Here is a 27,753-nt window from a genome sequence, read left to right on the forward strand (position 1 = left end):
ATGCTCTAGACATTCATTAATTATTTTTCCTTGATTAAAACAACTATCAAGTTTGTTTGTGGAAACATTAGTAAATAATTTAAAAAGCTTGCAAAATCAGTACTTATGAATTAACCTACCTCGATTCTTTAGCCAAAAAATTAATCTACGTGACAATCGGCAATAATAATCAACATGAACCATATAAATGAAATGAAATTAATCATATATTACTAGGATGAACCATTAACTAATATTAATTGATCCGAGCTTTAACAATATCAAATATAAGTTGGTAATTAGTTATTAATAAAATAAAAAAAATAAACTTTGAATAAATCTCATTCATATATGTACACGTACTTGTAAGTGGATATTCAAAATTAAGTTTAGGTAAGCTCGGATTAAGAGAGGGTCATAATTTTACTTTTATGTCATTCTTCGACTATAGATACCATGATAATAATGTATACTAATTTAGTTATTAATCAAATTAATCATATTCTAGAGCTCTAAAATGCATTCATTTAGGATATTTTACTATAGATACCTTAAAAATAATGCGTGCCAATTTTGTTGTTCTTTTTTTTTTTTTTTTTTTTTTGGTGACAGTATTACTTTAGCTATTCAAAGGCAATATGTCTAGTAAATTCGTCAAACTTCAATTGAATGAGCTTATTCAAAGGAATCTAGATAAAAAAATTATTAATAATAATAAGTACTTAAAAATAAGCACTTGCGTAGTTGCGTTGTTATAAAAGGTGGTGACACCATATCAGTTTCCCACCCCTTATATCATGGAATAATTTATCAAAACTTAGGAGTTTAAATTAGCCCTTTTCATTCTCATTCATTCTCCCTTAGCTTGCTCTCTTGAAGCCAAACCACTTTCCGTAGCTTGAGACAGAATTAATGGGTACTTCTTCTCGCAAACTCAAAGCCATTTTCTCCTCTCTGGCCGTAACTCTACTGTTCATGATTTCACACTCTCAAGTAGCCTTCTCTTTTGATTTTGAGGATGTTGATGAAGAAGAAGTCTATGTTCTCGACCGCCCGGTTCCTGATCATAGCCCGAGGAGCAGGCTCTTGCTCAGTTCGATAAGAAAAGGTGCACAGTGCAGTGCCGATCATAAAAACATTTGTAATGGTGTTTCGGCAAACAATGGCACAAGCTTGTTGCATTGTTGCAAGATGCACTGCCGCAACATTCTTGGTGACAAGAACAACTGTGGCAAATGTGGCAGCAAGTGTAAGTTTGGACAGCTTTGTTGCAATGGGACTTGCACCAATGTGTTTGACAATGAAGCTCATTGTGGCAAGTGCAACAAGAAATGCCCTCGTGGGGTTCGATGTGAGTTTGGAAATTGTGGCTATGCTTAAAGAATTTTAAAGGATTTGTTTGGTATTGAAATGTTATGATTTGAAAGTGATATTTAATGTAAAAGAAAAGTTTTATTTTTAAATAAAAGAATTAAAAATGTGTGGAAAATATAAATTTTAAATAATAATTTTTAATAAAAATAATAAAATTATTATAAATTTTTTATCATATAAATGTAAGATCAATTCAATCTTAATTTACAAACAATAATTATAAGCGTATACTAAATATTTTAGTAGCAAAATCATAATTGTTCAATCATCTAACCAAACAGATGTTAGATTCATCAACATTAACTTTAAAAAGATGATGGAAGCCATGATGAGTTTCATTGTTAAGCAATAGGAAAAATAAAAAACTCTCACACTCTAAATGCATGCATTGCTATGGAACATGTGTAATATCTTCTTGATTTTTGTTCTTTTTTTTTTTTTTTTTTGAACTTACCATGAGTCTCCTTAAAAGTTAGAATTAAACGTTTTCACGGGTTCTACAAAAAAATTAAAAAGAAAAAGAAAAAGAAAAAACGCAGCAACAAGTGCAATTTTGGACAGCTTGCATGCAATGGAACTAGATTTCACAAATTAATGTAATCTAACAATCAATGGCAATCCTCTGCGAAAAGTGCAACAATTTAAATATATAACACATCCAGCAATTTTTTAAAATCTAATCCATTACTTTCTAAAATTTTAAATATATATAAAACACATCCGGTAATTTTTATAAATTTAATCCATTATTTTCCAACAATTTTAATAAAAAAAGTTCTAACAATTTAAATATATAAAACTCATCTAGAAAGTAATTATATTTGAATGTAATAGGAAAGAGAAAATTACCAATTATATGTTACAATATCATCAACGTTATTGGCATGGTCTTTGGCACCAAATTTAGATCTCCGAGATAATGGCCGCTGGTTTTATTTCATTTTTTTTCCTATTAATGCAAATGCAAATCTGAGTTCGTGTTTGGGGGATAATGGCACTTTTTATCTTTTATCATTACTTTCTTATTTTAATGTTTCCTTCTCAATTCTCATTACTTTTATGTTATCGTTTCATTATTTTAATATTTTCTTTTCATTAATTTAATTTTTTAAATGAAAAAAGAAATAAAAGTAAGACCCACATAAATAGTAACTCCGTTACCGTTTCTGTCGTCCTTCCTTCGTTCCTTTGTTTGTTTAGCACTATTGATAAACAAATGATGTTATCATATAAATTACCATAACGTAGATGACAAAATCAATCATGAAATGGAGTAAATATAATTAATTAAGTTCATGCCTTTATGAAATTTGAGCTTGAACTATTGCACGTGTACCTCAAGAAACAATTAAGTGTGCAACTGTTGAAGGCTTAACAAAGGCTTGCCATGTGACACCAGCATACATGCAAATTTCACGCCTCTATAATCTTATCTGTAACTTGCATGCATCGAGTACTTATAATATTGTCGCACTTTGTTGGTTTATGTGATCGACCTATCACCCACATAACCTGTAGCTAACACATACAATTTTTGCCAATTTGTCTCAAACATGTGTCTTCATCCAATACTTCTTTCAGTTTTACACATTATTCGCGTCGCTGGTTTGTGTGTTTGCATTTTTTATGATCAAATTGTTATATTTTGCTCTCCTGTTAGTTTAGAGACAACCTTAATTATTAGTGGGTAAAAACAAAAGTTTTCATGAAATATTGAAGGAAACTAAATAAATTTCATCGAGTAGCAACTTTTAAAAAAATACTCGAGAAATAATAAAAGCCCATTTAGCTCAAAAATGAATAAGAATGTTGATAACCTCTACCACATGAATCTGCTTACACCGGAATTGACAATGGATGGGAGCTTCATCTTCAGATAGTTTCATCATGAAGATGACAAAAATCATTATCTCGAGTGAGGAAGTGGGTAGTACAATATTAGCCTGTATAATACAAAAGCTTATAGTCACAAAGATGGGAAGACAAAGGAAAAGTCAGTAAGTCTTAAAGAGGAGAAAGCTGTGTTACTTTTTTTAAGAAGGAAAGCAAAGTAATAAACTGTAATAAAACATGAGATTGATATAGATTCACGTTTAAGCAATCTAACATGCAAATTTAATTGAAAAATGGTGATTTCTAAATGAATTTTAAATTTTTAAAAATAAATATTGAATATATTGCTATATTCATTAAAAAAAAATGTTCTCTAAATGAATCAAACTCTTAACACGATAATAATGAAAATACAGAAAAGATGGAATCATTTCTGACAAGAAAGCAATTATATTTAATCTTTGAACCAAAGGTTGATTAAATGGAGAAACGTAAAGAAAATTAACTTTAAATCCAAACCAATGTCAACCTAAAGCAAGCAAAATATATAACAAGAGGATTGAGCACTGTAGCAAGGGCAAACAATGATCAAATCTTGCCACGGAATTCAAATAGCCACCACATATATGCAATAACCTCATAAATTTAATCATGATGCTTTATCATTTTATTGTGCTTCGAAGTTATACACAAAAACAAAACAAAGTTTCACAAATTAAAATAAAAATTAGAATAAAATAAAAAAGAACACCAATATATTTCTTTCAAGAATGTCTACGAAGTTCACACTGTTGAACAAATTACTATAAGATTTAACATATAAATCAACAAATTGAAAATTGCATAAAGAGAAAAAGATATAGGCAAGAAGGGAAGTGTTATTATCAATTTGATAACAACATTATAATGGCCACAGTTTGTTTTTCCTTTCCTTCTCTCTCAAATCTCATGTCTGATAGTGGAGCTTGCGAACAACTGTCTCACCATAATGCAACTGTAATCTCAATTTTCATAAGAATTTCCACGTCTTCTGGCAAAGAAAAATCTATCTTTAGGTGTAAAAGGACCTACCATCTTTAATGGCAAACCCGCTTAGCTCAATGGTCTTGAAATAATACCAAGTTGAGGCTTCTCACAGTCATAGATATTGAATCAGCTCAACTGCAAACTTTCCTTTCCTTGTAGAGTTTATTTCTCCTATCTGAAATTAAAGGATATTTGATCATCTTAAATGCTTAGCTAAATACTGTTTTAAGGGTAATTTTTGTTATATCAGGGCAGTGGTTCATTGAAATCTAAACTTACCTTTATTCTTCCTTTGCCACTTACCGAGACGATATCACCAGTCCTAAGAGTAGTACCATTTTTTGTAACAGTAGTCCAGTTAACACGAACATCACCATTACTATCAACAAAATAGAACTTAAGGTCATGCATATGTTTAACTAACTACAGGTCACATGTCAAATTAATATTAATATGACCATATTTATAATGATTTTCTTACAATCAAATTGCCATTCCTGAAAGGGATGCACAATATGACTAAAGAAATGCATAGTCAGAAAAGATCTTTCAATAAAGCTAAAATAAGTCATTTTATAAAGGAAGAATGGTGCGATATGGAATGAAGATCCATTGTACTTAACTGCAGAAAGATGCGGTCAAAGACATACGTTTGGGAGATCTGAGAGAATCGCCAAACATGGATTCAATTGGAAACTTCGGTAATTTGAATAAGACCATGTGAGTAGCTGTAGATCTCAGGTCAAAAGGCCATTAGGAGGACCTAATGGCAGATGCTTTAGCAGAGATTTGAACCAGTGAAGCTAACGAGGAGTATCTACAATGTACCCAAGTGGCCAGCCTCTATTATTGATTTATAGAGCATGCATATTTAGTGTATCAGTTTTTGACTTCATTCATGCATATTTAGTGTATTACTGGAGATTGTTTCTATGACAGATTGCCTCCATCCTAACCAGGAAATCTAGAAACATGCAGTAACTGATGAATACCCGGAATCTACTACCATAAAATCAAAAATAAATATTATGAAAGAAGAGTAGGCTGTACCTGATCAAATTAACTAATTTTGACCGTGATAACTTAAATCCTGCACTAGCTAATGCATCGACCCTTAGTGATGCTTCTATGGTTTTGAATGACTTAGTCCTGAAAAAGATCAAAGATGTCGTACGGTCATTGACAAATACCAGATGAAGATTATCACAGAAATGAATCATTAATATGATGGTTCCTACCTTGGTGGTTCGTATTCAAGAGCAAGCAATGGTATCCTTGTACAAGAGACTGAAACATTACCAACCTTCAAGAAAAAAAATGCATTAAAATGGTGCGGGCAATGCAGCACTACATTACAAATACTGATTATTTTGCATTTTCTCATCCCCCTAGGAGCCTTTCACTTTTTGCGCAAAATACTGAGCCAGGTGACACTGTATTAAAAATTACTTAACATATTGTTAATGCAGTGGAACAAAGCAGAATTTAAGCTAATTACGGCAGTTCTGTTAATTACAATGACATACAAGTGGGAAAGAAAAATATTTTCTGCTTTTATGTGTAACACAAAAGATGTAGTTATTTTCAGAAGGGATATTATCATTTTCCCACTAAAGATATTCTGACATATCATGTCAGTACCACGGTTTGGTAAAACCATCAATTTACCACCAAACGTTTAAACTATTATCATTTTCCCACCATTCCGTTAAAACTCAGTTAATATGTAACGGAAAATTCATAAAAGGTCAATTTTACCCCTGGAGCGTAAAAGACTATGTAATTAACCTTTTGTGAATTTTGTAATTAAATCATCATTTATTGTTCTTCCTTCTTAAAGGGCAAAAATTGCCCTTTATGAATTTTATAAAATTGACCGTGTGGTGCTAGGCACTTTATAAATTGATTTAATTTATTTAATTTTTAAAGGACAAATTTATTTATTTAATTTTTTGTGTAAAATTATTATCATCATATCAAAGATTAAATTGCTTCTTTTGCACATTTTTTTTTCCCTTTCATAAATTGATTTTTAGTAGTAGAATAAATTGTCTTTAGCTCGTCAATTTAATAAATAAATTTGCCCTTTAAAATTAAATAAATTAAATCAATTTATGAAGTACCTAACACCACACGATTAATTTTACAAAATTCATAAAGGGTAATTTTTGCCCTTTAGCAAGGAAGAATAACAAATGATGATTTAATTACAAAATTCATAAAAGGTTAATCACATGGTCTTTTACGCTCCAGGGGTAAAATTGACCTTTTATGAATTTTCTGTTACATATTAACTGAGTTTTAACTGAATGGTGGGAAAATACTAACAGTTTAAACGTTTGGTGGTAAATTGATGGTTTTACCAAACCGTGGTACTGACATGATGTGTCAGAATACCTTTGGTGGGAAAATGATAATATCCCTTTTCAAAAAAACAGTATATCAGAAAGTAAATACAACCTTTTCAAGTGATGTTATAAGATAGTCAGCAAGTTCAGGAACAACTAGGAATTGAGCCCCCTTTTCTCCCTGGACAGACATCAAAATAGGAAAAGATATTAGCTCAATCCAACTAAGTTCTCCCACTTTCTGAGCTGGCTGGAACTAAACACCGCATGATATATTATGCTTTAAAGAAGAAGCAGAAAGAATACTCTGAAAATTTTTATCTCCAACTTATGAATTCGGTTAATGCATAACCAACATAATTACATCATGCAGAGAGCTCTTAGAAGTAAAATAAAGTGCAGGCCCTGACAGTGCAATGACTTGTTGGCTCCTAAACAGGAATTCAGGGGTTCCATTCCCTTTTGTTGGACACACAAGGAGCTCTCTCCCAGTATAGAACCATGACGTATCAAATGATTAATCCGACATTGCTGTCATGATAAGTGGTTCCATGATCTGTGACACCAAATACTAGGTAACATAACAAAGAATAGTCAATTGATGGACACAGAATAGTTTCATGTTAGCTTAGAAGGTTTCTGAAATGATATTACGGATTCTTTGGGAAACAAGAACATTAATGCAGAATTGTTATCATATTGTCATTCACAAGGATGTCATGATAGTGTAATGACATCCTTACAAACTTATTTATGTCTGAAGAAAGGTAATCCATCTTCTAATGTTTGGCCAAGTTCCAGATAAGGGTACACAGCAAGTTGGATGACTCCAAATGAACATGATAGAAGCAAGCGGCTCACACCTCACAAAGTGTATTGCAAGCATCCGGAACAGAGAAAGCCTTTATTCTAATGAATATACATGTCATTTGAACCACGTCAGTAAAGATATTGTTTTTCAGGAACGAAAACTGTCTTTTCAAGGAGAAGCTGATTTCCACTACCATACAAGCCACATTTGTCAAATACTATAGAAAACTGAAATGAATCCTCGAAATAAAATTAGATAATACCTGTAAGATAATATCTCCAATCTTTTCCCTAGCAATTCCAGTGCCAAGAATTGAGCCAAGGAAGTCACCATGAGAACACGGTTGAAATCCAAAGTTTCCTGTGATACTGGATGAAAAGGCAACCAATTATGACAACATAATTGAACGATTCAAGTAATTGATGCCCTGAGTAGAGTTTCAAAATAGTCGAGTGATAAAATGACTTTGCCTCAATGCTGCAACTATATCTGGATCACTTGTCAATAATTCAGGATGTCCAACAGAAAGCCGACATCGCTCAGCCTGGACAATCGGGAAGATATGTCATTGCATTTTCATTCATGCCAAGCACATCACGTCGGAAAAAATTCTCATGATTAATCCAAATAGAGCACATTTGTTTGGAACTAGCCATGCATTCTTTCATATGAAAATTGCTTTGAGATCAAAATTTAACTTAACCTGCGGGTATCCTCCCTGTGCAACTGCTTTGACATCAGCTAGTTTTTCTAGTGCCATCATTGATTCCTTCAACACAGGTGGGGTAAGAAAATCAGAGTGTAGAACTTCTCTTCTTGATGATGCCCGTCTAGCCTACAACAAGCAAGAATCATGCACAAATTACATACAGAAAGCACAATTCCAGTAACTCAAAAATGAATTAAGGTTCAGTTTCAATTCAATGGATGATAAATTACCATTTCAAGGATATGCTTGACTTCCTCAATAGCATTTTTGTCTCCCACACCTTTAAGTAAATCATCAAAATTCCCCTTTACAGCTTGTATCAGGTGACGTATCCCTGAAGCTTCAATGCAAAACAAATCAAAACCCTTATAAAGTAACAAACTTTAAATCAAGATTCAATAAAGAAACCTTCTTTTAATTCTTATCCATCGTTTTCTTAGCTCTTGCATATGTTTCAGCTAACACACACAATATCACATGTTCAAAAAAAAAAAAAGAGCTTAATGGGTATATCAAATTACACAAAGACAAAGCAGACAAAAGAAAAACGTAAGCATACGCATTGAAAAGGGAATGAAATTGAAAGACAGTCACCAGTGTGTCTGAGAGAAGTGGGGAAGGTAAAAGGCCTATGAGTTCCATGAAAACAAGAACCGGGGTTTAAGTGAAGCAGAGGTTGAGGGAGTGAAAATGTTCGAACTGCTCTTCTTAGAATCCAGGGTGCAGCCAAGCTGATAGCAGCCATGTCCGTGCGTACTGGAGGCTGCCCAAGACCCAAGTAGTCTTGGGAGTTGGGCCCCCTTCGGCTAATCTTTTACTTGTAAAATTTGAAGTAAGATATTATGGGGAAAAAAAGAAAAAAGGGTCATTCTACAATGCTCTTCTAAAATTACAACATTGGGATAAATATATAACCGCTTATAAAATTAGAAATTAATTATGATAATATTTTAATTTTAATTATTAAAAATTTAATTAATCATAAGTCAAACCAGTTAAACTTATTTTTATTAAAATTAAATAATAAAAACCATTATATGGTCTCTTTAAACTGTATTTTTCTTTCAAAAGAATATTTAAATTTTTTCGAACAAAAATTATTATAAATCATATCAACAAAGACTGAATAGATTATATTTTAAGTAAAGTGGAAGAGAAATTTTCTGTTCTTATAAAAGAAAGAAAAAAAATTAGAACGACCTGAAAGTTTACTGTCAAATCCTTGACAATAAATGAAAATACTTAATCTGCAAGTTGTAAGCGAAAAACATAAACTATTTCACCAAAATCAATGTCATTTAATAAGTTCTCCTTATGAATATGATAGCAAGTTGCATGCTTGGGCCAAGCTTTTTTAAGCTTAAGCTGAAACTCTTTCTAAGAAAAGTGTAAGCGTCTAGATGAACTTTCACATATTTTTTTAAACTATTTTTTAAATTATTGTAAGTTTATAATGAATTAATAAGTTGTTATAATAAATAATGAATAAAGAAAATAAATATTTTAAAATAAAATAATAATAAAAAATTATATATTTAATTTTTTAGTACTGAACTCTCTAATTTAAGTATCTTATTAATTAATTAAGACCAAGGGAGAGTTTAATGTTATAATCGTAAATTTTTTGAATCATTAGTGATTCATGAATAGAGATTTATGTTTTCTTTTTTTTTCTTTTTCAATTAATTTTTGTTATTTTAATTTATATTAGTGAAAGAGAGGTTCGGCCTGACTTGGCCTTTCTTTTTCCTTAAGTTTTTTTTTTGCAAGCCCTCATGTGAAGGATCGAGTCTATGTCCGTAGGACACGTGCTTTTTTGCCAAGCTTACTTATTACCAGTCGAAACCTTCACAACAATAATCAAAAAAAAAAAAAAAAACAAGTAGACAATAAAACAAAAACAAATCGCAAATGAAAATAAAACAAAAAAACAAAAAAAGGGAGAAACACAAGTCACCCACCCTTAAAAAACTTATCCTTGGGGAAGCTACACAAAGACCAAGCTATAAGGCAATTGAAACCTCTATGCACCACCAATAGTGCTGATGCAGTAACCTTTAATAAATGCGTATTCTCCCATTTTAAACATTAGAAAAATTTTGTCAAAGGAGTAGAAGAAAAAATTAAAAAAGAAACTTAAAAATTGCAATGAGAATGAAAAGATGCTAACTAGATAGGGGAACTCTCCCCCTGGCCAGAGATGGTGGTTTGATCTTAGTGGTGCCGCACCAAGAGGACGAAAAAGATAGCGATTTTACTGGTTGAAGCAGCTAGTCTATTTTAGTGCAGAAAGAATGAGGAATTAGATGATGAGAGAATGTGCGTGAGTATGCACGCAACACACATCAAAATGACTCAATCTTAATTTTTAATATATTATCATTTATGTTTGAGGGATCAAAAAGGAGTACGACTAGACGCTGCCTAGTCAATCATGAGACTTAGTCAAAGGTGTGTGAGTGCGCAATCGTGTTCTCTTCAGCTAAGGCATGAATGAATTTAATCGAGGATAATCTTTCTCATTCTCGTGAGCAAAAGATCAATTATGTGTGGCCGGTTGGGTGATGCACGGAGAAACCTGCCCAAATCAATCACGAGACTAGTGAAAGGTCAACCTACAATTTTTCTCCTAGATAGTCGGGCATGGAGCTAATCCACTAATGGTCATGTGGCTCATCCACTAACGATCGCGCATTAATTTTAGGGCAGTGGTTTTGGCTACTTATAAAAGCCCCAACCAGGAAAGTAAAAGGGCATTGTTAAACTATCTTACTCTTTTTTTTATTTCAGTAATGTCTCTCTTTTATCTCTTTTCTTCTTTTCCTAGATTAATTAGAAAGCTTTTTCACTCAAAGCAATTATAAAAAGCCACAAGATTTGTGGCATGAGTTTTTCTAAAATGCTCAGAAACTGACTAGAATGTCAAAGGGGTTACGTTGGGAAAACATCTAGTGCCCCTTCAACTGTTCTTTATGGACGCAAGTGAACCCAACTGAAAGTCACTGTAGTCATTGGAATTTACTCCAAGCAAGAATAAAGAAACAAATACTGTCTCCTATCAAAATAAATTTAAGTGTTAGCTTGGACGCTGGATGCTACAGCCATGACCAGAATTCTGCATCAATATTTTAGTACCAAAAGCAAACTTACATTTGGAAAAGAGCAAACAAACATGAATGTTGGAGACAACATCATTCAAAGATTAGGATCCAAAATAAATGATTCTGTTATCTTGCGGGAGATAGCAAATGAAGCAAGGGATAGGGCGATGCATGAGCGAATGGAGCAAACGGAAAGGCAGATGGAAACTCTCACATCGATTCTGCATGAATTGAGGAATGAGTAAAAGAGGCTTGGTGAGAAAACCCCAGGGAAAATCAAGATATCACTGTACTTGGTAACAAAACAGCTTGTGGCGAGCAAAAAATGAGGTTGAAATCCAATTCCATAGCAAGCAAAACCTTTAAACAAGAAACTATTTTTTTGGAAATTAGAATCTAGAAAACAGTAAAAATGAAGTGAATGGTGAGGAAATAGAGCTTAGACAGCACTTACAGGACATAGAATAGGAACGCGAGCACATTAATACATGAAATTCTGGTCGCGCTATGGAGCTATAAGGGGAGGTGCAAAGATTGGCTCAAATAATTGAAGAGATGCAAGGTTAGGGTATAACACCAAGCTGAAGATTATATTGGATAACGATTCCTTTTTTTCAGCAGCAATTATGAGCACTATAATCCCAAGGGTTTTTCGTTTTTCCGATCTCAAGTACACTAGGAAGAGCGACCCTTTAGTGCATATCGAGTGTTTCAATAACATGATAAAGACGCAAAGTTTTAGACAAGCCTAGAGATTCAGAGCGTTTCCATTGACTTTGGAAAGACAAGCACGAGAATGGTATCGAAAGCTACCTCGCAAAAGTATTAGAAGTTTCGAGCAAATATGTATGGAATTCGCGGAATAGTTTTATGGAGCAGTGGCCTTAGAAAATGATATAATGATGTTGATAAGGATCAAACATGGAGAAGATGAGCCACTCAGAGAATTTGTAAAAAGGTATCACCGTGCAGTCCTCAATCTTGGAGCCTTTAATCATCCCTAAACTTTAAAGGAATTAAAAGAATGAGTAAATATATGGTGACTATGGTATAATATTAGAAGTCCGACCAAACATTCGTACTCTATGGCCTACGAGCAGGCAAAGAAAGATATCAAGATTAAGGAAGCAAATGTCATAAGGATCAAGAGCAAGCAATTAAAAGAGCTTAAGCGTCGGGAGAAGAATGCCTACAAAAGGCAATAGGCTAGTTAAGCGAAATGAGAGACCATCATCGAGTAAAGGAACAAATGACCAAGCAGCTCCTTATCAACGCTGCCAGAAACCAACACCATTTTATCAAAGTGGAGACCCGCTCTTTCATTACCCAAGTGGGGATCTTTAGAGGGAACATCACCACAATGCCCCAATAATGAACCCCACACATAATTTTAGACTTGACCAATCAAACCCACACCACTTGCAAAAGCTCACATAATTTCCTTAAAGATAGAACTATGCAGGTGATTGATCAAAGCCCAGATTATGGGAGGAATATACCATTGAAAGTCTTGATCGAGGAGCTGTTCCATGCAATAAAAGTTCAGGGGTCTAATGTTTCCTCCAGCACCATTTGCAAAAAGGGCTAGCAAGCGAGATCAGAGTAGATTATTTGAATTTCATGATATGCACAGACACACCACACTCCAGTGTCGTGACTTGAAAAACCAAGCAGAGGATCTCGTAAGGAATCGTTATTTTAATGAATTCATAGATGGTTCTTTTCCTATACAAATCAGCAAAACATGGTAGGGGAAAATTCTAGTAAGATCACTCACGAGCAACCTATAGTTCGAGTCATTACAGGAGGCCCAACATTAGATTGGGAATCGAACAGAGCTCTCAAAAACTGTTCAAGGTATGCGATGACCAACCGCGATGTACTCTTCAATATGTTGGCACCAAAGTGAGCAAAAAGAGTAAGTGCTGATTATGTGGACATAGAATGATGAGGATGGAGTGTTGTACCTGCATGAGGATGCCTTGGCAATAACAGGAAACGTTGAGAGCAAATGATTAAATATGCTATTGTTGGATTCTGGAAGTTCGATTGATATTCTCTTTAAATCCACACTAAATGAGATTAGGATCACAGATTTAGGGCTGGAGCACATCAATATCCTTTTGAAAGGATTTAAAGGAGGAAGGTTAACACCTCTGAGAGTAATGAAGCTACCAATGACAATAGACTCTAAGCACTTTGAGAAAAAATTGATGTTGGACTTTGTGGTCGTCAATGAGGATAGTCCATATCAAATAATTTTAGGTAGGCCATTCATTCATAAGGATTAGTAAAACAGCAATGTCGAATCATTACCTAACTCTTAAATATTGGGTAAACAACATTATAGAAGTCGTGAAATGTGATCAAAAAATTGCTAGAAGTTGTTACGCAATAGCAGTTAGGGAAACATATAGATAACTTCATTGGATACAGGAGAAGACTATGAGAAATGAAGGTGGGAACCAGTTGAAGAGACTGAAACCAAAAGCATGAAACAAGGTGACCTATAGAAGACAGTGAAAATTGGATTAAGGTTAAGAGAAAAATTAAAAACTTGGTGGAGTGCTTGAGAGCTCATGTTGATGTATTCACTTAGTCCCATGATGACATGCCAGGAATACACCTCAAGCTAGCTTGTCACAAGCTTACGATAAATGAAAATGCCAAACCAATAAAACAAGAGAAGAGGTGCTTCAATCAAAAGAGATATGATGCCATAAATGTCGAGGTGGAAAAACTTCTGCGAACAGGTTTTATTAGGGAAGTTAACTACTCCGTGTTGATTTCTAACGTGGTCGTGGTGAAAAAAACTAATGAAAAATGGAAAATTAGTGTGGGTTTTATATACTTCAACAAGACGTGCCCAAAAGACAGCTTCCATCTACCAAAAATTAACCAACTCATTGATTCAATTGTTGGTCACGGCCTGCTCAGTCTCATGGATGCATTTTCAGGTTACAACTAAGTACCCATGTTTGAGCATGATGAAGAGCATACAATTTGCATTACTAACTAGGGTTTATTCTATTACAGGGTGATGCCTTTTGCTTTAAAAATCTAGGTGCAACATATGAAAGGCTAGTGAATAAAATCTTCAAGCTCCTCATTAGTTGCACTATTCGGGTGTATGTTGACGATATTATTACTAAGTTTAAAATCTCTGTTGACCATACAAGACACTTAAAAGAGACTTTCGAGCTGTTAAGAAAGTACAAGATAAAACTAAATCCCGGGAAGTGCGTATTTGAAGTAAGTTCGTGAAAGTTCTTAGGGTTTATGGCAAGTTATAGAGGAATCAAGGTGAATTCAGAGAAGATTTAGGCAATTATTGAGATTAAATCTCCTCGCACACTAAAAGAGATAGAAAACCTTATGAGAAAACTGGCAAGTGCAATACCTTTTTTTAAGTCATGAGAAAATAAAAGAAAACTGAGTGTACGTAAGAGTGTAAAGAAACGCTTCAGAAATTGAAAAAGTATTTGCTCGAAGCATTGTTGTTGTTGACACTACGGGAAGGTGATACATTGTATTTATACTTGGTAGTGCCTGAATGTAAGAGTTTAGTGCTGATATAGGAGGAGGAAAGAATTCAACATTGTATACTATATTAGTAAAGCTCTACTCAATGCAGAAACCAAGTACTCAAAGATAAAGAAGTGGACACTAGCCCTGATTATAATTGCTCGCAAACTAAGGCCATATTTTCATGTCTATCCAATTATTGTGATGATAGATCAACCACCTTAGCAGACACTGCATAAACCAGAGGCTTCTGAGTGCTTAGTGAAATGGTCTGTGGAGTTGAGTGAGTTTGACATAAGTTACAAATCCCGAGCAACGATCAAAGCACAAGCGCTAGCAAATTTTATAGTAGAACTCACGAAGCCATATATGAAGGCTAGTGATGACCAAGTAGTTGCAAGGTTAGTACAGACAGAATATTGTTGATAATTATGGATGGCTCATCCAACGATCAAAGAGCAAAGGCTGCATATTCTGTTTTTAGGACAGACATGATCATTTATAGTTGAATGCCAGCCCAGAGTTATATTCATAATCAGCTTGAATCTCAACCAAACTTTGAAAGTTGGATATTTGTGACCACAAGCACTCAAGTTGTTTCTCATACGGGCAAGCTTATTTTTATGCTTTTAAGTTCATATTTCACTCTAAACAGCTCATGTTCCAACTAAATAACCATGGACTTGGCAAGAGCAAACTTCTCCTTGAGTGACAAAAATTCTCTATGGAGCTTACCAGATTGCTCTTCAGCAAGCTCTGCCATCTTTTTTAAGGCTTGGGCCTCCACTTACATCTTTCTTTCTTATTGATCAATCATAGCCTTATAATATGTAGCATTGTAGCAAGCTGTAAGGCACCAAGTTGAAAAATGTTCATCAGCTTGCCAACAGTGTGGTCTTCGAGATCCTCAATTAACTTCTTTTGCACTAGTATTGAGTATTCATTTTGGTAAGAGACCAAGAAATAAGCTCGCTCGTGTTATTGTTGTAGGAATTTTGAAATGTCTACTAGGCGAGATAAGGTCACGAGGCTCTTTCTAGTAGATTTGCCACTTGGGCTTCCATATTTTTTATAAGGAAAAGAAAGAAGGGTTTGCAAAAGCAAGAAATCTTGAGTGACCAAAAAATTTTTGGGAGAAATGAGCCAGTTGCTCAAGCTATCACCACTACAACGACACTTTCTTTCGATGGCATCAAGAATTTTTTTATCTATATTTGTTGTTGATGGTACTAAACGAGACTCAACCAAGCTGGTAAGTGAAAGAAGATTTTTGCACGAGCATGAGTTGGCAAAAGCGGTTTTAACTCCCAAAAGCAGGCTCTCTTTCATGTTGTATGTCATGCTCTAAGAAACTGAAACGTCAAAGAAATAGAATAAAACTAAGGTATAAAGTTCAATTATGAGTTTCTATGGCCAGTATATGACATAAAGTGCAAATACATAAGGAACGAGAATATTTTCATTAGGAGTAGAAGCCACTTGGCCCTAGTTTCCCCCAACAAGAAAAAATTACTTTTCCAATTGCCACCCGAAGTTAGGATATCTATTATGAGCTTTCTCTTCTTTAAGCTCGTCATAAAGTAGTACTAGGTTGCATCATTTAGATTATTCTTCAATTGGTACATATTTTTTATCTCGTCAACAAAAGGCTTATTTTGCCTGCATTTTTTTCACAAAACGTACAGGCCAGAAAGCACTCCATACGTGTTTAGGTTAAGCTGGCCAAGGGCTATGTTTATTCTACCCCTCACCTGAACAAAATAGAGTTAAATGGATAACCTAACACCCAATTTGAAGCATTCTAAGTATAAAGTTACACACCCTTTAGGGGAACGACTAAGAGTATACTTAGGATTAAGTATCCTAATATCAACATCACCAGGAATGTTATAGACCTCCCTAAGCCTATCTAGATCTTTTATTGTGGTACTACACTTCATCTCGTGGGTAAGACTCAGCATTCCCTCTGTGGCTAATTTTTACCTTTTTGGCTAGTCGGATCTCCTCAGAGGGTTCCTCTTCGCTATTACCTTTGTCATTAGTGTTTCATGCTCTACTTATACTAAGAGTTTTATTAGAACTTGATTCTCTCTCATCACTCCCTCTATTAGATTTGTTCTTTATAGACGAGGAAAAAACCTCAAGTGACATCTTTCTAGGATTATCTTTGGTTGTTTTGACCTATGTTTTCTAGAGGGATTTGGAGGTTAGAAACAAGTTCCCTGAGCATGATAGCCAAGAAGTCTAACTCATCATCGCTATCAACCTCAACCTCAATTAACTATTTTTTTGCCCTTAGACATGGTTCCAAAACAAAAACACTCAAGATCCAACAAACAACAACTAGAGAGGAGTTCAAGAAGTAATACTTGGGTTGAATCGAAATCGTCTGAGCGATGGCTACGAAAAAAATAGTGTGCACATAGATTTTTTGCTTTTTAATAGTGAAGTTGATGGAAAGTTTTAGGAAAGAGAAATGACATTAGGGATTTAAATAGTAGGACATGTGAGAGGTTGTGTCTGCAGTGGTAAAAGGTCATCCCGCCAAAGTCAATTATGAGATTTTGTCAATTGTTAAAGGTCAACCCACTATTTTTCTCTTAGATATCCGAGCACGAAGCTAATCCACTGACGATCATGTGGTTCATCCACTAACGGTCGTGCATCAATTTTGGGCCGGTGGTTTTGGCTACCTATAAAAGTCCTAACTAGGTAAGTAAAGGGGCATTGGCAAACTCTCTTACTCTCTTTATTTTAGTAGTTTCTCTTGTTTATCCTTTTCTTCTTTTTCCAAATTAATTAGAAAACCTATTTGCTCGAAGCAATTATAGAAATCCATGAGATTTATAGCACAAGTCTTTTCCCGAAGGCCTAGAAATTGACTTAAGTATTAGAGAAGTCACGACAGAAAAACAATCAGCAACCCCCTAACCGTTCTTTGTGAACACATGTGAACCCAACTGAAAGTGATTGTGGTCATTGGAATCTTCTCGAAGCAAGAATGAATGAGCAAGTATTGTCTCTCATCAAAAATAAATTTAAATGTTGGCGTGGACGCCTAGTCGTTATAGCCATGACCAGAATTCTGCATCAATAATTTCTTCACTAAAAATTCTCTTAATAATTTAAGAAATTAAGATTTTATGCTTCATAGAAATGCGATTGATTAATTATGTAAACAAATAAAACCTTTTTAAAGTTTCAAAACACCAGGGAGCATTTGGAAACAAAGCGAAAATCTTAGACAAAAAATGAGGACAGAAATAAAGTAAACCGGGTCGGTTTTGTTTATCATAATTTTTGAATTATCAAGATAAATCGATTCGGTCTCGTTCTATCAAAATACGTGGCATCCGTTGAGTACTGACAAAAAAATATCATCACTTGTGGGTGTGACGTGGTGGTATTAAAGTAAAGCCTATGGACACCAATTAATAAAAGTTGGCTGCGACGTTGCAGCATCATCCTCATCAGACAGAATGGATAACTCTATACAGCCGACGTCAGCACTGAGCTCCTCTTCTGGCCACCGGAATATGCCCGTGATAGGCCTGGGCTGTGCGGTTGGCAAATCGAACTTGAACGCCTTGAAGCTGGCGGTGCTGGAGGCCATCAAGCTGGGTTACAGACATTTTGACACGGCTGCAATTTACGGAACCGAGAAGGCTCTGGGAGAAGCAATAGCCGAAGCACTCAGGCTTGGCCTCGTCACTTCCCGTGAACAACTCTTCATCACTTCCAAGCTCTGGTGCCACAACGCTCATCACGACCGCGTTATCCCGGCAATAAAGAAGTCTCTCAGGTAACAAAATTTAATAACAAAACAAGCTATCTAGCTCTCTGTCAGGGTGTCAGTAATAGATTACTTTCTGTGTCTGATGTGCAGTGCGCTTCAAATGGAATATTTAGACCTCTACCTCATTCACTGGCCCATCAGTGCTAAGCCAACATCAGAGGAGGAAGAGGTTGGAATGTCTCTGCCTAATAAAGAGGACCTTTCACCTTTGGACTACAAGGGCGTGTGGGAAGCCATGGAAGAATCTCAAAGGCTCGGCCTCACTAAGTCCATTGGTCTCAGCAACTTCTCTTGCAAGAAGATTGACACTATACTCACCTTCGCTACCATCCCTCCTTCCATCAATCAGGTGAGCTTGCCACAAACTATGTTTGTACGAACTCATATGACATAATATGATTGGTTGAATGAAAGCAACACGTATTTCTTTTTTGAAGGTGGAGATGCACCCTGTCTGGCAACAAAGGAAGCTTAGAGAATTTTGCAAGGTCAAGGGCATGAATGTCACGGCGTACTCACCTTTGGGAGCCGTAGGGACAAGATGGGGAAGCAATCAAGTCATGGAGAATGAAGCACTAAAGCAGATTGCAGAGGCTCATGGCAAGACTGTCGCTCAGGTTTCTCTTAGATGGATAGTTGAGCAAGGAGTGACAGTTGTTGTCAGGAGCCTCAATCCAGAGAGATTGAAGCAGAACCTGGGGATCTTCGATTGGGAATTAACTGATGACGACTATGACAAGATTAATCAAATCGCACAGCGTAGATTGATACCAAGTGATTTCCTTATTTCCCCTCATGGACCATTCAAGACCCCTGAGGAGCTGTGGAATGATGGCTAGTTTCAGACTTTCGAAATACAAATATTCCAAAAATTATATGAAATGTAATAATTAATTTCAAATGTAAGGTTCTATAATTTGAATTTTAATAATGATGGAAATGCAAACACTTTTGTAATTGAAAAGTGTATGCACTGCTTGCATGTTTCTTCACCAATTTTGATACCAGTTTTTATCCAGGGCACCGGCACGCACCTCTAATATGTAATCATGAATATTCTGATAAAAAATAGAGAAAATATGGACCAGTGAAGAGGGACTCAACATGCAATCATCCGAAGACTACATATATCAACTGGTTAAGCGAAAAATGAATCAACAATTCATCATCCAATAGTTTCCGCTGACACCCATCAACTAAAAATGTCTACAACTAATAGAGCATCATCAGTAACAGAAATTCAGCTTGACTATTTATAACAAGAATTTCTTTAGAGCAAAGCTTGCATATAACATCCATTAACTTGCTTTTCAAGTCAAAATTGGAAAATACATAAACCCAAATGTATTATAAGATTCACTTGGTGAATGTTTCAGATTCTGATTGAGCTACCAACAAGGTTATGAGTTTTGAGTCCATCCCTTGAACAGGATGACAAAGAACAAAATTAACTTTTTTTGAGTTTTGCTTCTTCTACAAACCTAATTTAACTCCCTCTCGTTCATGAAGCAGAAAATTGTCAACATCTCTTCACTGAAGATAGTAGTATACGAGGACCAGGATCAACAGGACTACCGCAGCTGCAGGTGCAGCCCATACCCAGTAGTTAGTAGACTTCTTCCGCTTCAGGATGGCCTTTGGAAGTGATTCTGGACCCCTTGCTCGAGACCTGTACTTGACAGTATTCTCCTTCCGGACCCTAGGTTTTGCTGGAGTTGGAGCCTCAACTGGTGCTTCAACATTTACATCAGCATTTTCTGCTTCCTCTACCTCTGCAACAGCAGATTCCTCAGTGGTAGCAGTTCCAGAGGCTCCAGGCTTATTATTATTCTTTGACCTTCCTTTCTTTTCTTCAAGCGCCTGAAATCAATCAAGAAACAATCATATTAGTTCCAAATTAATTGCCAGTAAAACAGTAATGGTAAAAAAATAAGTTCCATAAATAATTTCCTTGCGCTGCTTTTCAGCTCTTAAAGCCGCCTTTGCTACTTTCGCCTCTTCCTTCTTCCTCTTTCTTTCCATGCCTTCCCTAGCTTTTGCTCTATCCTCTTCTTTTTTCATTTCCCTCAACTTAGCTTCATCCACTTTCTTTTCTGAAGCAGGCTTTTCTACTACAGGGATCTCAAAATCTGCTGTGTCTTCAGTCTCTTTCTTAGCGGCTTCTTTCTGAACCTTCTGGGTTGGCAGGGTATCTTTCTGTGAAGCAGACTTGGAATCTCCCTTTGATTGTTTTACATTAGGCTTTGCCACAATCTCTGGTTCAGAGGGTACTGAAGTCTCTGCCACCACCAATGGCTTCTCATCAGGGTTCCTTATACGTCCATCCCTGCTCAACTGCCGCATGTCCAACGATTGCAAAAGTCTCTTTTCGTAATCATCCCTGAAAGCCTTGTTATTATTCCAGAGGGTCATATATTTCTCAACCTGATAAACAAAGAAGATTTAAGTAACGGATGAGGAGACAAAATATTTAACTTGTGCAACACAAAGTAAAAGATGAGTACAAGTCTAACAAACCTCTGAGTTTGATAATTCCTTGAGACCTTGGACATCTTTCTTGACAGACATGGCTTTGGCTTCGTTCAAGAGTGCGCGGTATTGAAAAAAGTAGGCATTCTGAAAAATAGGTTAAGATTCAGTGAGGCTAATTGTTCAATATCACACACACACACACATACCTTGGCAGACAATCAAGATGATAAAAGTTTTATATTGTCAACAACCAAAAAAGAGATTGAGCATATTTACTGACAAACTTATTCATGTAATTGCATTTTTATTTACAAAACTTAAACATATTCATTAAAAAATGCATCGTAAGGCAAGCTTCAAGAAACATTTATCAATTAAATACTTTTGTAGAAGCAAAAGAGAAGCAGATGACGAGAATTCAATGATCCTGGAAGAACAGATCTCATCACGAGTAACATGATACATGCAATATGATGTTTCATTGTTTTACATGCTCAAAAGACATCTAGAAGCCAGCAAATTTACACCATTTGCAGGAGCACGCACATACAAGCTCCTGGACGGATGCACAAGCACGCTCAGTCTATCTTCTAGATGGTGGATAAAGAGTTGATTAATGCAAACACTAAAGAAGAAGCCTCCAGAAAATGCTCATACCAAAATATATGAACATTGGCAATGCTGATATCAAATGTCATGAAATCAAACCATAAACCACAGTCCTACTGGAACCTGCTCACATTGTATAGGTATGAACCTTGGCTTTCATGGATCCAAAGCCACAAATCTACACACTCTTGTGTTATGTCAAATATATGTATATACGATAAGAAGTACGGTAATTGACATTTGAAACTTTTATATCTAGAAAAACTTGAAAAATATTTTAGTGGAAGGAAAATATGCAATCACTAAAACTATTTTAATCCATAAAAAAAAATACTCCTATATGGGTTGTAAAGTCAATAAACAAGTTCAATACTTGGAAACATAATCAAATAGACAAAGCAGCAGGAGAGGATACAAAACTGAGGGCTATAGGATTTTATAACAAGATTAGAAGTTCTGATGATTGGAATAACTAATTACAAGTTCTGATGATTGGAATAACTAATAAGAACAACCCCTGACCCAAAACATAGAGAGAGAGAGAGAGAGAATTAATACTTGATCCTAGAAGAAACCCAGAAAAGAGATAATTCAGTGGATTCTCATGCACAATTCCTATTCACATTTCTCAAAACAAGTAGCTCTTTGTAAAAGCTAAAGGAATGAACCAACAGTCTTCAATTTTTTCTGAACAGATAAATGATAAAACATGATCCTAACTAATCAGAAACCAAAAAAATGTACCTAACATGAAGCCATGCAACCACTGGATCAAGATGATACTGATACAGAAGCAGCATGACTCTCCAAGCAAAGCAACAATAAGATTATTGCAGGGCAACCATGCAAAATCTCAGTGCTAGAGTAACGTACTTAAAATAGAAGCTCCAACTTGTCAATCCTGACACATATTATCTCTCTAAATTATTACATAATATCTGGCCCAAGTATACGCGCTTATCAGAAATCTAACCTGCCTAGTCTTAATAACAGTGAAAGAACCAAAACATATAAGAACGAAAATTCCTAAAAGACTTCCCACAAGAGTAGATTAAGGCTGCATGAGCTGAGAAACCGTATAGATAGATAGGTAAAGCCTTCTCCAACAGTATACTCAAGGTGTTTCAATAGTAAGCAAGCACAAACTAAAATAATCAGTGGTCTAGACAGCATAAGAACCTGTCCGCAGCGAGAGGGGGAGAGGGAGAGAGCAATATACTCAAAATAGAATTAAAATATGGAAGGAAAACAAATTTACCCCTTCATCACGCTGTTTCCTCAGTTCCTTAATGTTTGCAAACGCTTTATCTCGTTTTTCAGCCACATCGTTCACCTCTTGCTGTAAAGCTTCAATCTCTTCATCTAACGCCTTCACTTTTCCCTCAAGGTGAGAAATTTTGGCCCAAACTGCTTGGCTCTCCTTCTTCACTCCATCTAAATCACTACCCATGAGCTACAGTGAAAAAATAACATAAACATTAGTCCCTGTTTGATAATAACAAAAACATGATTTTACTAAGGCCAAAATCAGTGAAACAATAGGCTTCGAAAGCAAAACAAAACTAAAATATCTTACTTTAACCTGGTCTTGAATATCCTCTTTTTTACCCATTGACTCCTGAATCTTTGCTCTCATAGCAGCATTAGCCATAACTTTTTCTCTTGTCCCCTCCAGTTGCTTGATTTCTCTAAGGATTTGCTTCTCCTCAGATAAAGGAATGATCTCATGTTGAATGCGGTATTGCAAACTACGGATCTGCATTCACTAATCTTAGTCAGAGATGAAGAGACAAAAGCAAGTAGTCACTGAAGCACAAATTATATTATACAAGCAAAAATTAATCAATAATTGCTATTAATCATACAAGATCATCAAGCTCTTCCTCGGATGAACATATACCACCAGAACGAGCATTGTTTGTGGTGCGCAGCTTGCCAAGAGCCTGATGCAGGGGTTCCATTTCCTTTCTTTTATCATCCATTACTGACTTATACTGCCTACCCTCAGTTTTCAGAGACCTCAGCTGAGCAGCTAAATCCCCTCTAACTCCCTGCATGAGAGAAGAAAGAAAAACTCAATAACAAAATTAATCTTTAACAGGTCCACAAACAGAGATTATTTTTTCTATATTGGGCAGAGTTTTGGAGTTTTTGCTAATAACACTGGAGCAATGAAATGTAATTAAGCAGAAAAATTATTCAACATAATAATTGGAAGAAGTTGTCCATCAGCTTCGCAATTTGAGGAAACTCTTCACTACAATTCATATTTTCACACAAAAAGAAAACCAAATCTTATCTCTTGTAATAAAAACCAAATATAAACGATCTAAAAATTACCTTAACGAAAAAATAGAGTGGCATATTCATTTATCTTTAGATTAATAAGCAATCAGATTCAAAGATCACATTTCTTATACACATGCATTTTGGTAGCTATAACTTTCAAGCTGATGCATGACTCTCATTAAATATTAATTTGGTAGCTACAACTTTCAAGCTGATGTATGACACTCATTAATATTATGGGTTCTTGAATCATTTAAATACTGATTACTTATTACAAAATCCTAAAAACAATGATATGTTGATATGATGCAATGATGGTGCATTTGATAATACATAACTCCACTCACCCTCTTTGCTCTTAGTTCGTCCATAAGTTGCATCCGAGCCTGATTCCTCCTTTGAATCTCTCTGTCAGTCAGATCAATTTTCGCTCTTATTTTTGGATCATCATACTGGCGGTGCCTGATGAAATAAAAGTTATGGATCACCCTAGGCTCAGGCCACTCCTCACCCACATCCTTTGGTAAGTTGGCATTGGATACATTGCTTTCTTTTCCATTAACAAGCTCTCCTCCTCCACCATGTGAACCAAATATAATCGATTCATCCTTCACCGGACCCTTGTCAAGTTTCCCATTCTCTTGTGCCAGAGAATTATGCACTTCAGCCACACTCTCCACAGGTGATTGCGCCATTTCAGCAACCATTATTCAACAAAGAACAGGCCTCAGGTAATCTACAAATAAAACGAAACAATTACATACACATCATAAGATCATATTGCCAAAACAAAACACAAAAAATATATATGAGAACAAAGATTAGATCAAAACCTATTGATTTTGTAAGGTTACCTAATAATCAGATTAAAAGCATCAATAAGCATACAGTTCGATTAAAAATATTAAACACAAATCAAAGATCTAGACTTTTCTACACAGATCATCTAGTCTGGAATCCCATCTGCAAAATCATATTAAAAATATGGTAGCAATATTTATTTTATCACATCAAAGCCAAAAGATCAGGCCTTTACGCATCCAACATGCAAACACAAATCCAAGAACAACAAAGTCAACGTGTAACTAAGATGCAAATCACAATCTGAATTCAACCCAATTGAGAAACATCAAAAACAGATAGAAACGAATCAAACCCAGATGAGATCCATCAACAAAACCAAAATTAAAAGCACATAAAAGGCGGAATTTTTTACCAGAAGAAGAAGAAGAAGAAGAAGAAACAAGAAAGCGAAAGCGAAAGAGAAAACGAAAAGAAGACCCTTTTGACAAAGGGCCCTCGAGTGCTCAAATTGATTGCTAATGAAAAAAAAAATTGAAAATAAAAGAATGGAAAATGGGGCGAGATGAGACCTCTTCTCTGGTGGTGTGACAGGCAAAGACAAATGATAAAACTCGACAATGCCGAGGGAAGAGCAGAGAGACAATTTCGGTAATTTTATTATTTATTTGTACAAGCAGTAAAAGCCGCAAGAGCAGTTACAATTTATGGTTCTGCTTTTCTTCCATTCACTTCATTTTCCTTCAAATTTATCTCCTAGTGGCTGCCATTCTTTAGATTTTTCTTTTTAAGTAATTATTATTTGTAATTTTTTTTTTTTTGGTTGAGGTGAAAATTGATTTATTAATATTTATATTTGTTTTCGTTTTTTTTTTTTCAAAGAAGAGATATGACAGGAGATAGGCACTATTTAGAGTAAAATTTCTTTTAATTTCGGAGTCATGGGACTTAAAAGATAAGTTTTGAAAAGCTTTTAATTATATTATCAATTGAATTGTGATGTAATATTTGAAAAAACTTGTAGAAAAATATGGTTTATTCTCAAAAATTTAATTTTTAACGAATAAAGTTTAAAGCAATGGGCGAACAATGAGAATTAAAAATTAAGACAATTTAAAATCGAATATTTTATTATTTTACAAATAAATGGCAATGAAAATTTTTTTAAAAATATATTGCCACATTTTTTGTGTAAGAGTACTATTTGCTTTCAAACTTGAGATATAATAATAAAACGGATTTTAGATAAAATCAAAAGTTCTTACTTGAACTATATACGGAATAGTTACATTCAAGGATTAGTATCTATTTGATATGACTTATTTAATAGTCATAAGTAATTATTCAATCTTATAAGATTTTATCAAATTTTTTTTTAATAGAACTTTTAAAAATTAAATAAATTATTTTACCTCTACTGAAAAAACTCAAATTTTGAGTTTTGAGAGTAGATGTTAAAATTTTTTTTTAAATGTTAAAATATATAAAGTATCATTTATTTATTTAATAATGTTATTTCATTCCTTTTATAACGTAACTTAAAAAACTTGTCTATTAAAGTAATTTTATAATTTTGAATAAAAACTCTCATTTACAGCTAAATAACTAAAATTTTTAAAGTAAAAACTTTATTTATAAAAACCCTACATAATCAAGTTTTATTTAAAAAATTATACCAAACAAAGTCTTAGAATCTTTATGTGATATGAACTCTTCTAATTTTACTCATGACTAAAGCCCATTATAAGATGATCCTAATCCTACTTCCGGTATGTCCCCTCTTAATAAAATTATATCTCAATCATCACTTAATACATCAAAATTTATATGAAATTATCGGGGGGAATCAATTATTCAAATAATATATTAATTAAATATATTTTTTAAGAAACAAAAATAAAAGATAAATATTGATAAGTAATTTGTCCCTTTCGTTGTCCTTGTCCGTAGTTTGTCACTTTTGCATTTGGCAAAATCCATTTCTGTTCACAAAAGAACACGTGTCGCACGTTAAGCGGCTGTTTGCCGACACGTTTCGTTCTGTCGATGATTACGAGATCAGACACTTTTTTTAAGACTTTTAAGAAAAGAGATGAAAGATGGAGAAGTAGTTGCAGCAGTTACGTGGAGAAGACACCGCCGCTGCTCTGTTTTTAGCAAATTAATGTCTTGCATGTCAGTCCATCTCAAAATGTTGCCGAAGGCGAATCTTAAAAGATTTTGTTTCCCATCCTAATACGGCTTTTCGATATTTTGCTTTTAAAATTTGATCAGCCCCATTTTGGTAATTTCCTTTTTCTTTTTTCTTTTTTTTTAAATTAAAGTAATAATATAACTATAAACTCTTATATAAATTTTATTTGTATAAACTGATATGACATAATTTAATTGGTTAAATTAAATATTTCTTGATCTACATAATTTATTTTTATTCAACCAATGAGTTAATGTTAAATAAGTTTGTACAAAATAAATTTGTACAAGAATTTATAATTATATCATTATTTTTCAAATTAATGGTACTGTTAGGGAAAAAAATCCAAATTAGATTACTTACATTATCTCCTTATCAATAATAAATAATAAAATTATGTAGAATCAGGATAATTTATATATTGGGCAAGCTGATCAAGAGTAAATGAAAATAAGAAAAATAAAAAAAAAGGAAAAACTTTTGGTTTGAAGCCCAATTAAACCCATAAAATTAGTTTTATAGACTCGTGAATAAATAAATAACACTTTATAAAGACCACGAATAGGTGATTATTTAAGAATTTACTCTCATATTATATCCAATATGTTGGGGGGAAAAAGTCAACTCAAATAAACTATTTGATAAATGATAATTCGACTACTCAAACATTTTTTTAGATTAGATTCTCAAATAAATTTCCAAATACGCTCTAAAACCTCAACTGAATAGAAAATTACATTTAAAAATACAGAGCACACTTCCTAATTTTGTGTTGGCGGGATTCACAAAAAGGGCGGTCCAAAAAGGGGCAAAATCCACCTTTTTTTTTTTCAAAAAAAAAAAAAATTTTAAAATTTTTTGAAAGGCTTTTTTTATTTTTTAAAAA

The 27,753-nt window shown here is 34.4% G+C and overlaps 4 protein-coding genes across 13 annotated transcripts; 2 read left to right on the plus strand and 2 right to left on the minus strand.

The window, feature by feature from the left end:
* The first annotated feature begins 891 nt into the window (after positions 1-891).
* Positions 892-1,359, plus strand: LOC18053700 (protein GRIM REAPER). Its single transcript, XM_006451765.1, has one exon. The coding sequence runs from the start codon at positions 892-894 to the stop codon at positions 1,357-1,359; it is 468 nt and encodes a 155-aa protein (XP_006451828.1).
* A 2,565-nt stretch (positions 1,360-3,924) lies between these two features.
* On the minus strand, positions 3,925-8,937 carry LOC18053701 (putative RNA-binding protein YlmH). Of its 9 annotated transcripts, none has more exons than XM_024178581.1 (10): positions 8,675-8,937; positions 8,311-8,414; positions 8,075-8,206; positions 7,842-7,915; positions 7,634-7,739; positions 6,673-6,741; positions 5,451-5,515; positions 5,263-5,361; positions 4,492-4,591; positions 3,925-4,387 (listed from the first exon to the last, which is right to left on the minus strand). In XM_024178581.1, the coding sequence occupies exons 1-10, from the start codon at positions 8,823-8,825 to the stop codon at positions 4,325-4,327; spliced, it is 963 nt and encodes a 320-aa protein (XP_024034349.1). In that variant the 5' UTR covers positions 8,826-8,937; the 3' UTR covers positions 3,925-4,324. The 9 variants fall into 9 exon arrangements, 8 of the variants coding, with proteins under 8 accessions (XP_024034349.1, XP_006451831.1, XP_006451829.2 ...); XM_006451768.2 differs by having other exon boundaries at positions 8,311-8,420; XM_006451766.2 differs by having other exon boundaries at positions 8,311-8,420; positions 8,640-8,727.
* Positions 8,938-18,127: 9,190 nt separating this feature from the next.
* Positions 18,128-19,498, plus strand: LOC18053702 (non-functional NADPH-dependent codeinone reductase 2). Its single transcript, XM_006451769.2, has 3 exons — positions 18,128-18,508; positions 18,593-18,851; positions 18,940-19,498. Exons 1-3 carry the CDS (start codon positions 18,186-18,188, stop codon positions 19,339-19,341), a joined length of 984 nt encoding a protein of 327 aa, XP_006451832.1. The 5' UTR covers positions 18,128-18,185; the 3' UTR covers positions 19,342-19,498.
* A 227-nt stretch (positions 19,499-19,725) lies between these two features.
* Positions 19,726-25,404, minus strand: LOC18053703 (proton pump-interactor 1). 2 transcript variants are annotated; one of them, XM_024192414.1, is made up of 8 exons: positions 25,246-25,404; positions 24,220-24,608; positions 23,449-23,634; positions 23,160-23,339; positions 22,842-23,036; positions 21,020-21,118; positions 20,453-20,926; positions 19,726-20,362 (listed from the first exon to the last, which is right to left on the minus strand). In XM_024192414.1, the coding sequence occupies exons 2-8, from the start codon at positions 24,577-24,579 to the stop codon at positions 20,033-20,035; spliced, it is 1,824 nt and encodes a 607-aa protein (XP_024048182.1). In that variant the 5' UTR covers positions 24,580-24,608; positions 25,246-25,404; the 3' UTR covers positions 19,726-20,032. The 2 variants fall into 2 exon arrangements, with proteins under 2 accessions (XP_024048182.1, XP_024048183.1); XM_024192415.1 differs by lacking the exon at positions 25,246-25,404 and adding an exon at positions 25,089-25,243.
* Positions 25,405-27,753: the final 2,349 nt, after the last annotated feature.

This window comes from Citrus clementina, unplaced genomic scaffold (assembly GCF_000493195.1).
Source record: "Citrus clementina cultivar Clemenules unplaced genomic scaffold, Citrus_clementina_v1.0 scaffold_1, whole genome shotgun sequence".
In the NCBI taxonomy this organism is placed as follows: Eukaryota; Viridiplantae; Streptophyta; class Magnoliopsida; order Sapindales; family Rutaceae; genus Citrus; species Citrus x clementina.

Coding starts and splice junctions, on each gene's coding strand:
- LOC18053700 (XM_006451765.1), top strand. CDS start 892: ATGGGTACTTCTTCTCGCAAACTCAAAGCCATTTTCTCCTCTCTGGCC.
- LOC18053701 (XM_006451768.2), bottom strand. CDS start 8,825: ATGGCTGCTATCAGCTTGGCTGCACCCTGGATTCTAAGAAGAGCAGTT. Junction 8,207..8,310: donor TCAAGCATATCCTTGAAATG/GTAATTTATCAT, acceptor TGCTTGTTGTAG/GCTAGACGGGCATCATCAAG. Junction 4,388..4,491: donor GTGGCAAAGGAAGAATAAAG/GTAAGTTTAGAT, acceptor CTTTAATTTCAG/ATAGGAGAAATAAACTCTAC.
- LOC18053702 (XM_006451769.2), top strand. CDS start 18,186: ATGGATAACTCTATACAGCCGACGTCAGCACTGAGCTCCTCTTCTGGC. Junction 18,509..18,592: donor GCAATAAAGAAGTCTCTCAG/GTAACAAAATTT, acceptor TCTGATGTGCAG/TGCGCTTCAAATGGAATATT. Junction 18,852..18,939: donor TCCCTCCTTCCATCAATCAG/GTGAGCTTGCCA, acceptor TCTTTTTTGAAG/GTGGAGATGCACCCTGTCTG.
- LOC18053703 (XM_024192414.1), bottom strand. CDS start 24,579: ATGGTTGCTGAAATGGCGCAATCACCTGTGGAGAGTGTGGCTGAAGTG. Junction 23,635..24,219: donor ACGAACTAAGAGCAAAGAGG/GTGAGTGGAGTT, acceptor TCTCTCATGCAG/GGAGTTAGAGGGGATTTAGC. Junction 23,340..23,448: donor AGGAAGAGCTTGATGATCTT/GTATGATTAATA, acceptor TAGTGAATGCAG/ATCCGTAGTTTGCAATACCG.